Below are 15,201 nucleotides of genomic sequence, written 5' to 3' on the forward strand. Positions count from 1 at the left end.
GCTGCTCAGCAGTGAATCTCAGCTGGGTGAAGGGAACCCACTCCACGAGACAGGATGCTGTCATCGCGCCGTCCTGTTTGTTCGGCTGGCAGGCGGGGGTGTGCTTGGGTGCCGCATAACTGAAGACATGCACTAGGGCGGAATATGTGGAATAAATGCTAATTATTTCTAGGAGACTAATTAGAACTTCTCCGCGTAATTAGGAATTTCGTTTGATTGCTAGAACGCGGCGGCAGCCTAATCCTGCAGTTATCACAAAATGAAGGGTTTGAGCAAATGATGAACACTGCTCGTTTCTAGGTGGACTAAATACAGCGGCTCCTGAGGGAGCCATTAGGAAGGAGGAGATATACGACTACTCTGTGTAATTTGGCAACAGATTAAGAAAGTTACATAAACAATAAAGAGGCGCTGTCTTCCAGGAGCGCAGAGCTTCAGCTGCATCGTTCCTGTCAGTGAAATTATTCCAACCCATGCATAAAGGAAACTTAGACCTATTAACTTCAGAAATTATTAATGGCTTAAGTGCTCTTCCTTGACAGATTTAAATTTCAGAAGGAAGCCGGTTTCTGCTTGCAGCCTCGAAGCTGTTAACCATTGTCCAACGAGAGAAGGAAATGCCGGCACGGCCCCGCTAGTCCAGTTCGTACAGCACGGCGTTCTGGAAGGCGATGGCGCAGCGCGTGCTGTGGTCTGCGATGCTCCGCACGCTCCCATCCGCGCCCACCTCCTGCAGCAGCGGGGACGCAGCTGGGCTCCCTGCCCCCCCCGCCCTGCCCTCCCCCAGCCCCAGGCTCGCCAGTGCCCCGTCTAAAGCGTGCTCTTTTCCCTCGGCTTTGCCAGGAAGCGCTGCACCGGTGGCAGGAGGTTCCTGCTGCAAACAATACTGTGAAGCGCCGTCCGCTTCTCCTCTGGTTTCAGCTGTTGCAAATGACGTGGAAGCTCGCTTGCTTTCTGCAGGCCGTTCTGCAGCCGTGGCAGCAGCCGTACGCTCCGGCTCTGGCTCTGTTTGGAGGCAGTCCCCGTTGTTCTTCGCAGCGACGTCTCCTCCTGAGCTGCTCACCGCTTGTTCGGTTTCATCGCGTTGGGAACAGGCTGCTTCCCGCGGCTGTGGAGAAAATGCATTCGCTGTTTTATAGCTGAAGCCGACCAGGCAGCCCGTGCTGCTGTCAACACGGGTGGGGTCACTCGTTTCCCCCCTTGGGAAGCAGTGAGTGCAGTGCAGAGGTTTTCCTGATCCCGTGCAGCGTGTGGGAACGAGGGGCCGGGAGGCTGCTCGCTTCCTCAAGGTTTCCTCTGCGATAGGAAACGCTGCTGGGCGGCTTCCACGCGGTCACGGCTTAGAATGCAATTAGCAGAGGGGAAAAAGGCGAGCCGCCGTGCCCAGGGGCGACACCAGCCAAAGGAGCCGAACTCTGATTGCAAGGAGTGGGTTTTAACCTCACAGTGAAGGCAATGACCCCACAGCCTCCAGCCCCAGGTCCCTGGGGTAAGCCCGGCCCTGCTTACCAGGCTCCCCCCAACTGCTGTATATAGGAAGGACGTGGAGCACTGACTTATTTAACTCCCTGTTAAGAAAGTTCTGGTTTTGTTTGGGAGACATCTGCCCCGATTTGCTTGCAGCGTGTTGTCATCACCTGGATGCACGTGGGACCCCTCTAGAGAAGGCACACTAGGTAATTGCTTGGCCACTTTTTCTTTAAATATCAGCGAGTGACTTAGTGCATGGATGCCACTGTGTATCCCTGCAAGGTGAAAGCACCCTCTTCCACGATTGCATCACAGCTCTCCGCTTTCCCAGTGCAATATAATGAAGTTTCAATCCCTTGGTCACATTAAATGGCACAAATGTGAACCTCTTCCTACAAACTGACACCGATACTTACACACTCACCATAGGCTACGGTTTTCCGTGCTACATCAAGGCAAAGCTGTTTCAGTCGAGCTGATGCTCTCTGGCTGAAGTACAGAAATCAGTCAGCAGCTCGTACTGCTGCCAGAGCTCCTTACCTTCAGCCTGATCTGGCTTCTGTCCTCAGACACATTGAGCACCTCAATTAACGTCTGAGCTTCCAGTTCCGACTGCGTGCACGAGGAGGGGCGCAGAGCAGCGTGCAGGAATCCATCAACGTTTTCTTCACTGACAAACAACCTCTCCTAAAGAAAAGGAAGAGCAGGTTATGTTCATTCTGTCCCATAGTTCAGAGGTACTGGAGCAAGAAACCCACACGGAGCAACACCGGGAGCCCAGCTCACAAAGCAGCGTGCCCTGCGCTCACTCGTGGATACGGATTCTGTGCGTATGAAGCCAACATGTAGGGCAGCACTTAGCTCACCTTGATTACAAGCACAGAGGAAAGCAACGTGCTTTCTCTCTTTGGACACATGATTCATACACAGATCTGAGGAACGATTCGCAGCGGCGTGGTTCTGCTGTCCTCACCTGTCCTACCATCAGGGGGGTCTCGAGCACGCAGGGATTTGTTTCAGCCTCTTTCTTTGGGAAAATGCAAACCCCTTGGGCATTCCGACCTCCTGAAGCCACAGCCATGAAACATGCACGACGTATCGCTTTCACATCCACCTGAGGAGGCTGCTCAGGTCTCCCCTTAGGCACCAGCCAAGAGCAGCTGGAAGAAGCAGAGAGGTGCCCAGGGCTCGCACAGGCTGGGGCAGGTCCTGAGGCTGTCAGCCGCGGTTCAGAAGCAACACGAAACACGTTGCTACAGGTTTTAAGATTTAAATCACTTAGAGCTAATGAACAGCCTTAAAATGCATCCTGGAGGAGCAGTTTCCTAAGAGCGACGGAGCCCGGCCCTCCTATTCTTCCAAAGACATCTGCTCAAGGCTGTGGGTAGACAGACCGCGCTCGGCACAGCAAAACCGGTCTGACCCAGAGGGCTGCTCGGGCACCCCGAGAATCACCTTTCCATTCAGCCATGAACACGAGTTGGAGACAGCAGGAATAAGTTGCAAGGCTTCTGCTGTCACTCATATCCGAAACGTCTCATTCTGTCGTACCCTCTCATCAGCCCAACGAAAGTTACATGCAATTAGCACGGCCACCTCGCGGACTGAGCAACACAAAGGTACTTCTGCACATTTTTGCCCCCTGCAGATGCAGCCTTGAGCACGTTCAGATGCTGCACTGTTTCTAAGGTACAACGCTTAACTGTCATCTTAACCAAAAATAATCTGCATGGGAAAAATCAAAGAGCTCCCTATTATTTTCACTATTTCATGTAGGAACTGTCACAACACGGAAGCTTCTGTACAGCTTCAACACAACGGGCTCAGCATCTAGACGAGGACAAGAAGTACCTCCTGCTGGTGCCAATGCTTGCAGCATTCCATCTAATTCTCCAGGTCTTGTAGCAGCTTTGAGCTGTATTCCCAGAGCCCACGCTTACATTGCAAGGAAGTATTCAAAGCCCGGTGGCCAGTGGCCCGGCAGAAATCAAAGCAGCGGGTGCTGTCAGCACAAGCAGCGCCGTTTGTTACCAACGCAATCACTGTCATTAGCGTGCTCAGACAACCAGCAACTGTAATTCAAACTCTGCGTTCGCAGCGAGCATATGCCGAGCCATTTCTACCCCTGCAGATGTTATCAAGGCGCAGACTTTGGCAAGAAGTGATACAGCAATGTATTTAAAGCCTGTTTGCTCCGGCCTGTAAATGTAGCAGAGGACAAGCCTCCGTTGATTTCAATGACCCTATAAAGAAATTATTGCATTTTAAACTGTTTGTTTGCTGATATCTATGATACTGTCGTAGCAGCTCAGAACTGCATTTGCTCTTCCCTGGCGGCTCGCAGCCATGCCCTAGCACAGCTGCACCCCGAGCCCTCTGCTCTGCGTTCCCCAGACCCCAACACGGGCTGCAAGGGTTTTAAAAGAGGGGCAGACCTCAGGCTTATGGCATTCACGTGTCTTCTGTGGGGAGAGGCTGATCCCTGCAGCAGGGACCTGGATCCACAGACCCCTCCGTTTGTAGGGTCCCACTGCACGGGGCTTTGAGGCTCACGGTTCTGGGGAGTGGAGGTGCTGAGCTGGAGGCTGGGGAGGAACTTTTGTAAGGTTTTAATGACTGCAGAGGTCAAACAGCTCAGAAGGTGCTTCCATCAGCTTCATCAGTAGGTGAACGTTTCCTGACAACCACTCTGCATGAGAACATTGTTCCCATAATGGGCCTACCAATTCAAAGTTCATCTGACATTTGTTTGCTTTATAGCAGAAGCAAACTAACTATCATTTGAATGTAGTTTGGAAAGGAAAAAAAAACAGTGACTTTGTTCTGTTCTCCTTTCCTGACCTCCTCTGGCCTCCCAAGAACCTTGTTAAAGGGTCCTGAAGTGCTGAGCCCCAAATTAACTGAACCAAACCCAAACTTTTGCAAAGCTTAAATGCAACAGGCTCAGTTTCTAGCATCGTTTTCTAAGACAATGCCATCTAAGAGGTGGCCCCTAGGAGGGACCCCTAGGAGCACACTCCAGCAGCCCCTCCATTCCCAGCTCAGAGCTCTTCCTGAACGTCAGAGCTTTCAAGCACAAAGGTTTCTTTGCACTCCACCAACTCTGCAGGCTGCACACTTGGTTGCCCCTCGAATCAAGACTGTTTCTCCACCAGAGTCCTAAGTCTGAGATCACTGAACACGAGGACAGCCAAGCAGGGGAGCGGGCCCAGCCACGCTGCCTGGACACAGTCCAGAGGTTGGACACGTGGCAGCGACCAGAGGTTACAGTGCTTCTGCGTTATCTACAGGCTCCTAACACAGGAAAAAACAGCAAGAGCTTTGACAGGGTCTCACCAGGCCCTGGTGGCCAGGCCAAGCAGAAATACCACACTGTGTTCGGTAACACACCCATCAAACACCTCCCCACTTAGACGTCAGCACTCCTATGGAAGCGAAGCAAAGCTTGGGGTCACTGCACGATTCTCTTTCAGATGCCTGTGTTAAGTAATTCTCACAACACATCTTTCCCGAGCAAAGAAAAGATTTTATATGACACAGCAGTGAAAAAGCAAGTTTCTTTGGCTGCTCTGATGGTAGGTAGGGAAATGCATGGCACATGCAAATGCCAACGGGCTGCAACAGCGAGCCAGAGCGGAGCTGCTGAGCATCCTGGCTTGTATTTCTGTTCAGCATCAAACAGGAGAGCAAACATGACACAACAGGGCTCTACAAAGACGCAGTTTCAGTAATTTCCCAACTCCAGCTCTGCTGTGAACTGGGACGTTCCAGGACATGCTGTTCTCAGAAACGCTGCCTGGCAGGCTCACAAATGTTATTAATGGGTATTTAGCTCTCAGCTATTCTTTTTCATAACGCACTTCGCAGGCTCTGGTGTCTTTACAATGAAGGGGGGATTCTCTGATGTAGGGGTTTCCTTGGTGTGAGCTCTTAGGATTCAGACACTCTCCCCTGGAAAAACTCAGCCTGGAGAGATGGGCAGAAGGATCAAATACAAATCCAAGTCTGACGTTATGAAATATCTGTTTTTCACGGGATTTCTGCTCACCGAACAAGCGTGGAAACACCCTGGTTTGGCCAAGGAGTGAAACTACTCCGAAAGAAAAAGAAGCAATGGCTGCAGCCACTGATCAGAGAGTTAGGGTTCAGGGTTGGCAGAGAGCTATCCATTGTGCAGCAAAGTGGGAACATCGGTGACGATAAGAGCTATCAAATGAAGGAGTCCTTGCAGAGACACATCCGAGGTCTGGGGGGCGGAGAACTGTTGTGCTGCAGAGGTTTGCTGAAAATAAGCACTTGCTTCAGCTGGGGTGGGAATCCAGACTGCTCAGCATCTATGGAAACCGAGCTCTAAATATACCATCTTTCAGCACAGCGATTCAAGAGGCTTTGCCTTTACAAAAGGAAACCCGGTCCTTGAAGTTCTGTTTCAAGAGCGCTGTTCTGAGCGGAGCTCGACTCATTCTTCTTCCATTATCTGCATCAGTCCAATTTCTAAGGAGAAAAGAGGCCATTGTCGTAACAGAACTTCAGAAGCTCACGAGGCAGAGCTGTGCAATTACCGGCACCGCTATCGGCATGTTGATCTGCGCAGAGGCGCGCAGGCGATAAAAACGAAGCAAGGCGCGCTGCGCTACATCACAGCCTGGGGACGGGGCTCTGCAGACATCCATTCCGCTCATGCGGCGAGCAATTATCCCAACGCATTTTGCTGGCTGTTTGGTGAGTTAATGGGAGACAATTACACGGGCAGCATGGCAGGGGACTGGAACAGCCGGCGGTGAGTTTCTGCATCACTCACCCAGCAAGGAACCTGCTCCCAGCCCTTCGTCTCCCGTAAGAAGCAGCTTCCCAGAAGAAATCAGGATGGGCATTTCCCGTCCATAAGGAACACCAGGCTCTTTGTTTGCCCTGTGCTACCCCCTGGCTCCGCTGCTGTGGGAGAAAAGGCTACAAGCAAGCAGACGGCAGCACAGCTGGGAGGTGAAGGATGACATTCCACTCACCCAGGCCACCAAAAGCCTCCCAACGCCGTTCAGCGGGGCACTGCTGCTGCACACATCCCTCAAGTACTCTCCTCTGTGACCGATGCAGCTGCTGGCAGATCCCAGTGCAGAAAATGTAGCTCTGATTTACAGGAATGGATCCAAAGGAGAAAAATAACAGAGATTACGGCAGACAAATTGAGGAAACCAACATTAGCAGAGGAGAAGTTACCACGGACTAATTGTTAATGGACAGAAGACAGCATATAATAGTAGCTCTAATTAAATATTAATTTTTCTCACTTCACTCTGAGTGAACGCAGCTATCTGCGCTGGCACAGGCACTTCTGGGAAATAGCACAGTTCAGAAAAAAGCAAACAGAACAAATGACTTCAGATTATTCCAGCTGCCTCAATTTGCTGCCCTGGATCCAAAAGGGCTGCACCCCAGAAGAAATCCATCTTTTTTACTCTGCTGCATAAATGAATGGCTGGGAGGCCTGTGACTAATTCCAAATCTCCTCCTCCTACTACTCCGTCCAAAACACTTTGCAATGTGTAATAAATTCAGAACATTTAAAGATTTGTGGGTTTTGTCACACACAAAAAAGGTTGTGTTGACCAAAATTCCATTACTCAGTAAAATTTGAACACCCTTCCCTATAAAGATGTTGCCCCCATCGCAATAATGAATACACACATCAAATACCCCAACCACGAGGCTGAGACCAAAGCATGCAAACGTGTCCGACAGCCAAAGCACTAGACACTGCAGCAGAATTTCCTGTTCCCAAAATAAATTTTCAACAAGAACCCTGCAGAGAGTCACAGAAAGCTGTGCTCTTTTCCCTTAAAAATGTAGGATTTTGCTATAACCATTTAAAATTATCAACGCTAATGAATGAGCATCAATCACAGTGGCGTCTGCAAACCACTCACCCCGTCATCGTTTCTGCTAACAGCCCTGGAGAACTGCAGCAGGCTGTCAGATACTCCAGGAGCAAGATTGCTAGATGTGTGTTTAGGGCCGTTTGCCATGAACCAACAAGTGAGCAGACTGACATGCACCACGGCACGCAATGCAAGGGATGGATATATCCAGACTAGGTGAAAAAGCAGTCGGAACGCTTCTAGTTGCCATTCATCCCCTCCTCACCCATGCACACCACAGGCAGCAGTTGGCACAATGGCTTCCTAGGTGCAACCTGACACTGCATCAGCACCCAGTGCTCGCTTTCACCGACCAGCACCAGTGCCAAATGCTCTGCGCTCCCAGCTGTACAGACTTGCAGGCTCCTGCTCTGCTACAAGTCGAGGAAATGTGCTGCAAGCAGGTCAGCTTAGGTGGTTCTCAATAAATCCATCCTCCCTGATACCCAGCTGATCACAGGCAAGGTGTGCAGCCTGCTAGATGGGAAATAAACAGGAAGGTTCAGCTGCACGTATACTAATGGAACAAACATATCTCCCTCAGAATCATGCAGCATGCTGCAATTGTAGGGGCTGAGCAATTAAGACTCTCCAAGCCATCATCCCATTGGGTACACTTGGCCAATTTTGCGGACTCGCACTCCCATGGTTTGTGATCCAAAGTGCAAAGCATTTGATTTTCTAAAACAAAGACCCACTCAAAGTCACAGGGCTGAAGAGTTCCGTAAGAATTACGCAGCCTTGACCCCTGCTCACCCAAGGTGTTTGAGGCACCGAGCTTACAGAACGCTGCACTTCTCCACCATACTTGTGTGAGTGCTGCTTCAGAGTGTGTCGTTTGGTGACAGTGCCGCACTCCTCCATCACACAGAGCATCTGCTGCCTAATGGCCCTTCAAATAATAAAACATCTCCACAAGAACCACGCTCGGATTCGTAACAAGAGAGCATGGGGAAGCACACCAGCCCAGGGGCAGACTGCTCACAGCTACTGTGGCCAAACCAAGACGTGCCCTGCAGCTGCAGAGAGAATGCTGCCCTGAAAGGCAGCCGGGTACCCCCCTCACGCCTGCATTTCAAGGAACTGCACACGTGCGTGCCTCTGGTGGATGACCAACGTCATCTTTCTTCACGTGCACAGGCTGCGTGAGCCAGGCGGTTGTTACAGAACAGCTGAGGTTGTAAGGGACCTCTGGGGATCATCTTACTCAGCATCCCCATGCCACAGGCTCCCCCAGAACACAGCACTGTGGTTGCTATTGGTTTGCATTGTTGCTGTGAGAAGCAGCTGGTGAACTCGGCAATCGTGGCAAACGCGCGTGGGTAAGGCTAAGGACGGAGGCCAGGCCGTTTTCACTCGTATCAGCACTTCTTTTAGAAAAAAAACACAGCTTAGGAGGCAGAAGTCATTCCAGCCCCAAGGACGAAGCTATCAGCTCCACAACGCGACCTTCGTTCCGCTCACACAAGACCGGCACTAATTACGTTGTTCGTCACGCTGACGCCTGCTACCAGCCCTGCAAGCGATAACCTAAGAGCTCCCTGAGCTGCCACACGCATCGTGCTGCGACGTGGGGAGAGCACAGCAACCCCTGGAAGCTGTTACCTGCAGAGCGGAGGCGTCGAGGCCGAAGCAGAACTTCTCCCAAAGCCCGGCGCTCCCCGCGGCCTTGGCAAGCGTGATGGCGGCGTTGTGGGCGCCCACGCTGACGGCGGTCTCGGGGCCAGCTAGCCTGTCGGCGGCGGGGAACTGCAGGACGAGGGCGTAGGCAACAGCACCGCTGGAGAAGCGGAGGCTGTAGCGGTTGGCGGTCACCTCCCCGCTGAGGCTGTGGGGCTGGATGCCGGGCACCAGCAGGAGCAGGGTGAGGGAGGCCTCGTCCTGGCGGCAGTGGAAGGGAGGGCACACGGCAGCGGTAGCTGCGGGGCCGGAGTCACCCCCGCCTCGGGAATGAGCCATGCGGCCAGGGCTGCCCTCGGGCGGGCACGGAGGGGGGGCTCCGCCGGGAGGGGCCGGCTCGGAGCCGGCGCTCGGAGCGGGGCAAGCGGCTCCAGGCTCGGAGCCGGCGCTCGGGGAAGCGGCCTCGGAGCGGGGCGGCGGGGAGGAAGCGGCCGCCGGCTCCTCGGGGAGCTCCGGGTCGGGCCGGGGCTCCTCCCGCCGCTCCCCCCCGGTCTCCCCGAGCGGCGATCCCGGGCCGGGTGACGGTACGACGGGCAGCGTAACCAGCAACTGCCGCTTGGCCTTGTCGAAAACGGCGCGGCCTGCGCTCTCGTCCACGTGGTAGGGGAGGCGGAGGCGGAGACGGTAGGCGGGGCGCCGCGAGTCGAGACGCAGCTCTCGCGGGCGGACCTCCAGCTCGGCCTGCGCGGCGGAGCGGAGCAGCGGCAGCTCCACCGTCACCACCAGCTCCCGGGGCACCGGGCCGGGCGCCGAGTCCCGACCGCAGCGGTAGTCCTGCAGGTCCACGTAAGAGCGGTGGCGGATGCTCCAGCGCGGGGTGGTGGGGCCGGGCGGCGGGCCGGGGCCCGGCGGCGGAGCGGCGGGAGGAGGGCCGGGCACGGGGGGCAGCGGCGGGTCTGTGTCGGAGCGCGGCCGAGGGGCGCCGCCGGGCAGCGGGGAGCGGATGACGGGCGCCTGCGGGATGCCCTTGTAGCGGGCGCCGCGGAGGACGGAGGCGTTGGCGCGGTCGAGCTGCGCGGCGAAGCGGCTCTCCACGGCCTCCATGGCCGTGTCGCTGAGCAGGCGGCGGAAGCGGGCGCTGCGGGCGGCCAGGCGGAGCGCGGCGGGGTGGAAGACCACGTCGTAAACGAAGCAGCGGCGGCCGGCCCGGCCCAGCTCCTCGCGGCCCGGCGCCAGGCTGTGGGGCAGCGCCCAGCGGTGGCCGCCCGGCTCGGCACGGGCCTGCGGCGGGGCGACGTGAGGGTTGCTGCAGATATTGAGGTAGCAGCGGCGGGAGCCGGCCTGGCTGGTGCGCAGCACGTAGCCCGGCGTCGGGTGGATGAAGCGCACCTCCACGCCGCGCTCCCGCTCCAGGGCCGTCACCTCCTCCTCGTACAGCCGCCGCTGCTCCGGGTCGGCCAGCTCCGCCGCGTACTCGGCGAACAGCTCCCGAAACCGCTCGTCGCGGAAGGCCCGCTGCAGCCGCTCCGCTTCCTCGGCGCTCAGCTCCAGCTCCTCCAGCCGCCCCGGGCCCGCCATGGCCGCGCCGGTTGCTGTGGAGACGGTAAACAAGATGGCGGCTCCGTTCCGTCCGAGCGCGTTGCTATGGCGACGCTAAAACAAGATGGCGGCGACCCCGTTCGTTGCTATAGTGACGCTAAACAAGATGGCGGTCGCGCCACCCCAGCCTGTTGCTATGGCGACGCCAAGCAAGATGGCGCCCCAACAAGCTCCTCTGGGCTCCCACAGCTGCCGCAGACCTCGCCCCGTGCAAAAATTAGCACTGTCACGTCCTGATGCTCCCGCATGAGTTTCAAACGACCTCGCCCCTGTTCACCTTAAGCCTCACCACGGCTGTGTAACACTATCCACTGCCGGCACTAATCAGCTCCTTGCAAATCTGCCTTACACCTTTCCTGCCCCAAGACAAATGCCGGCCTGTACTGCCTTTCCCATGGGCTGCAGATAACTAGGCTCTCAGTTCAGTTCAGCACAGGGAAAAACAAAGTTCTTCCTCCCTTTAACTTCCTTTCTAAAAGATACTTATTTCCTATACATGCCCTTGCTTCCTTCGGGTGCCTTCTTTTCTTGTGTTGTGGCAGTTAATCTTCGGCGGCTCCATTTTATCGAAACCAACACAGCATATTTTCCTGTAAAAGTTTATTCCCATACAAAATAAGCCACTTTTGGCTTTGACATTTATTATGAACAGCCTGCAATACATCATAAAATCAATCCATCTAAAACGAGTGCTGCGGTTGGCCTCACAAAGGCTCAGTCCCTTTTTGCAGTCTTGTAGAAAGTCAGAGACCCTGAAGCTTGCTGAAAATACCAAACAAAAGCAAGGTTTAGTTAAAAGAAATGCCAATACATAGCACATTATTCTGTTTTGCGATCTGGGAAAGACTTCATAATGTTTTGATCTATCTAAAGACCTAAAGCATCTCACGGTATGATTATTTTCTGTATTCAAGAAAAGATTACACTGATCTATCTTTTATCCACTCCTTCTGTGGAAGATTATACACTCCCGTGTGACAAAAAGCTGCTGCAACAAGACATGAAATTGAATCAGAGGCAAACAAGACAAATAGCATTTTTCCTATTTGATTCTACCACTGTTATTTCAAAACTGATGGAAATTTTTAGCACAGTTGTAAACGGTTTGATACTGTTTAGTTTGCTTGTATTTTTCTGGTTTTGCAGCTGTTTTTTCTTCCCAATTGTTGAAAGACCACAATAGGAATGAATAAGCACACGTGTAAAATACATGAAATCAGAGCGTAAAAGTGGCTTTTGAGTGAGTTTGATTATGATCACAAAATGAACCAAAAATCATTCCTAAGTGAGATTAACTCATGCAACAATATAATCTTCAGAAACAAATCTGTTTCCAACTGTGTCTCAGTTATCTGGTTTCAGTTACTGAAAATGATATAATACAATCTATCTTTCCGTTTATTTTTGGATCATGTTTCTCATCATTGTTTCCTGGCAGTAACTTCTGAATTTCTTATTTTAGGTCTAGGCATCTGAATTTCTTACACTGCTTAAGTGCAAAGTGTAAGTCTGCATTAACTGCTAGAACATTCATTCTGTTGATATAATTCCTTTTCTGTATTCCTCCTGATAACTAGAAAGTCAGCAAATAAAATGATTATATTTACCTGTCTTCAACAGTCTTGTTGGAGGGGTAGAATACCTTGAATGAAAACCCACTTCTTGGAAAAGAACCCTGTAAAGAAAAATACACCACATTCGTGTAAGTATAACGCTGTACAGATGGCAAGAGACACCCATATGTAACTGCATTCCCTTTGGCAACTGACCCATCATTAATTTTCCTAATATTATAATAAAGCTATTTGTAAATTCAAGGTTGTTTGTACAAGTCTTATTCTGGTGAAGTCTAAGGAAATCTTACAGGATTTATGCAAAGACAGTCAGTGTTGGTGACAGTGAAGGGGTCGTATTTATCCGCGATGACGAGCATATCTGGCACAGGATACACCCTCAGCGCGTAGTCATAGGCCCAGTACACAGGGCTAACATACAGCGGAAGCGGCGTCAGGTGTCCTTGTGATAATATGGTCTTTACGAACTGCAAGATAAACACAGAGAGTTAATTTGAACCATTTTCTACAAGTCAGACTCATTCCTACAGGTGCAAATGTCCTGCCCGTAGAGAAGTTTTGAACCGGGAAATATTTTTTGTGCATCTCACTCCCTCTGATTACTGTGGATTTCTATAGCAAAGAGCGATTCCGCTACAACAGCTAGCTGCCGATTTGTATTGTTTTGTTTTCTTTTTTAACACACAAAGTGCAGAATCTGTTCATCTGTTTCTCCAGCCCTGGAAGTACCAACACTGCCATAGATTTTTTGTGTGTGTTTAGTCTTTCACTGTTTCTTTTTTTCATTCCTCAGGGCTTTCCTTGCAATACCAGTTAACCATGAGCCCCACGCTTTGCAGTCTTTACCCTGAACTTGTGCTTTTGATTCCCAAGTGACACCTTCTGCTGACTAGCTGCCCCCTTGTAATTCCCATTTTCATCTGGCAGAATCCAGGAAGCCCTGTATATCAAGGTTTATAGTGTACACACTCGTGGAAAAATGAACGAAGAAGACAGGTGCATCAGTATCCAACAACAGGGTTCTCTCTGCTCACAAAGAATCTGAGCATTGCTGTGATGCAGAGAAGGAAGAGTTAACGGCAAGTTTCCAAGTCAAACAAAAAAAACCCTATAGAATAAATAGAAACAGACTCCATCCGTCACCGCAATGAGCCAGTATTGTCTAGATCGTTCTCGTTCAATTATATCAGTAAGTCTCATCAACTGCTGCACACTCATTAACTAGAATCGGAGCGCTGTGTTGATGTGTCAAAAGCAGGATTAAGACTTCAAGAGAAAAGGCAGATGAAGCAGATGACCTTTTGGAAAAGTGACATGCTGCTTTACTGCAAATGTCACTGGTTAATTGATCAAATCTTAGCAAGGTAATTTGTATTAAGCTTTGCCTTTAGGAATCAATGTTTTGTGGTACAACATTCACTGCTGGTGCACACGCACCAACAGCCAGCTGCTAGGAAGTTCTGAGTTCAAGGGCACCTGCAATGGGACAAGATCAACAAGCATCCTGGTTTCAGTTATCTTGCTATCAAGATATAAATGCAAGCAACAGTACTACATGTATAGACCCCTCTTCACAACTCTTTTAGGAAACCTGGTTACTCTAAGAAGTTTGCAGGAGTACGCAGCTACGTGGGTCAGAGGCAGCCCAAATGTAGACCTGCTGATGAAAAAAGCCAACAAAACAAAGTCAAGAACTTAGCAAGAAGTGCTGAACACAACTCACTCACATGGTTGGGAATATCCATGCTGCTGCTAGGGAAGCGGACACAGTTTCTGCACATTTTGTTTACCAAATCTTCACGAAAGACAATTATTTCTTGGGTGCAATACTGAATCCTAAATGAAAACATCAATGAAATTAAATGAATTACGATGAAACACTCACAGATGGAAAGATGCATTCTAAAGTTAATCTTACTCTAATACAGCAAAATGAAAAAATGCATTTCAATTAAAACAATACTTTCTCATCTCCCCTTCTTTCCCTCCAGATTCAGAAAAAAACATGATGTCTTCAAGGTTTTTCTATACTCAGTTATTAAGCTTCTAACAGTACTTCCAAACCATCTTGTTCAAGATGGTGTCATCACTAATTTACTTCTATATTAATTTTAAATTAGTTACAATTAATGTAAGTGAGGAATTCTCCTAGTTTAAAATTTTTAAGACCACTACATCTGCACATAAACTAGTCATGCAGTTAAAAAAAGGAAGAAAAAAAAAACCCAACAGGAATACCATCAGTAAGTTAGACTGTTACCTGCAAGGATTTGTGGTGAAAACTGAAAATGGCACCAGCTGCCTGAATTCCTCAGTGATGTTTTCAGCCAGGGGAGGTCTAAAATAAGTAGCAACACGTGAATCACCCAAGTTTCCTACTTAATCTTTAACTGTTTAATTCAAATTCTCAGAATTTGAAAAAGCGAAGCAAACTGACCGTGGTAAAATAGAACCAGGACCAGGATCTTCAGGGCCAGGAATGAACACAAATCGACTGCTGCAATAAGTTAAACACATTGCTTTTATATAAAATAATCCTAGAAGTATCTAAACATTGGTTATACACTGCCACAATTTCACAGATAGAATCATAGAAATTAGCTAGGTTGGAAAAGACCTATAAGATCATCCAGTCCAACCATCCACCTACCACCAATAACCCCACTAAACCATGTCTCTCAACACTATATCTAAATGTTTCTTGAGATGAACACAAGTAACATACTCCGTGGCAGAGATGACAGTTCCTTCAGGCCTTATGAACAACATAAATCACAGCTGAGACATAAGGTGCATACCCATCCTGCACTAAAGTGGGAGAACTCTTACATGAAAGAAGTGACTGCTTTGGGAGCCTACCCTAGGAATTAGCTCTGCTTCGTGGCTACTGTTAGGAACTCAAAGGTGAGAAGCCAGAAGGGATAAGCCTGGCTATCTCCCTATTTTACTTTCCTTTGTATATTCAAATGTCTGTAGAAAGTATTTAGTTCTGGGGCTTCCACCGAGCAGAGACATGAGAAGAG

At 50.5% G+C, this 15,201-nt stretch overlaps 2 protein-coding genes and 2 long non-coding RNA genes across 5 annotated transcripts in view; 1 reads left to right on the plus strand and 3 right to left on the minus strand.

Annotated features, from left to right (window-relative positions):
- On the minus strand, positions 144-10,583 carry DNAAF2 (dynein axonemal assembly factor 2). The gene is made up of 3 exons (XM_021401899.1): positions 8,991-10,583; positions 2,011-2,157; positions 144-1,108 (listed from the first exon to the last, which is right to left on the minus strand). Exons 1-3 carry the CDS (start codon positions 10,581-10,583, stop codon positions 635-637), a joined length of 2,214 nt encoding a protein of 737 aa, XP_021257574.1. The 3' UTR covers positions 144-634.
- On the minus strand, positions 4,976-6,470 carry LOC110401150. The gene is made up of 2 exons (XR_002440272.1): positions 6,272-6,470; positions 4,976-6,185 (listed from the first exon to the last, which is right to left on the minus strand). It is a non-coding gene; the product is annotated as an uncharacterized LOC110401150 (long non-coding RNA).
- On the plus strand, positions 9,714-12,421 carry LOC110401149. 2 transcript variants are annotated; one of them, XR_002440271.1, is made up of 2 exons: positions 9,714-9,851; positions 10,419-12,421. It is a non-coding gene; the product is annotated as an uncharacterized LOC110401149 (long non-coding RNA). The 2 variants fall into 2 exon arrangements; XR_002440270.1 differs by having other exon boundaries at positions 10,443-12,421.
- The window catches only part of POLE2 (DNA polymerase epsilon 2, accessory subunit), a 20,287-nt gene continuing 16,273 nt past the window's right edge, over positions 11,188-15,201 (minus strand). The window contains exons 14-19 of the mRNA XM_021401900.1: positions 14,616-14,675; positions 14,439-14,516; positions 13,906-14,014; positions 12,469-12,645; positions 12,212-12,279; positions 11,188-11,366 (exon numbers count right to left, since the gene is read on the minus strand). Coding sequence (XP_021257575.1) covers positions 11,348-11,366; positions 12,212-12,279; positions 12,469-12,645; positions 13,906-14,014; positions 14,439-14,516; positions 14,616-14,675 — 511 coding nt within the window. The 3' untranslated portion in view covers positions 11,188-11,347. The remainder of the gene's footprint in view (positions 11,367-12,211; positions 12,280-12,468; positions 12,646-13,905; positions 14,015-14,438; positions 14,517-14,615; positions 14,676-15,201) is intronic.

The sequence above is a fragment of the Numida meleagris genome, chromosome 6, assembly GCF_002078875.1.
Source record: "Numida meleagris isolate 19003 breed g44 Domestic line chromosome 6, NumMel1.0, whole genome shotgun sequence".
Classification (NCBI taxonomy): domain Eukaryota; kingdom Metazoa; phylum Chordata; class Aves; order Galliformes; family Numididae; genus Numida; species Numida meleagris.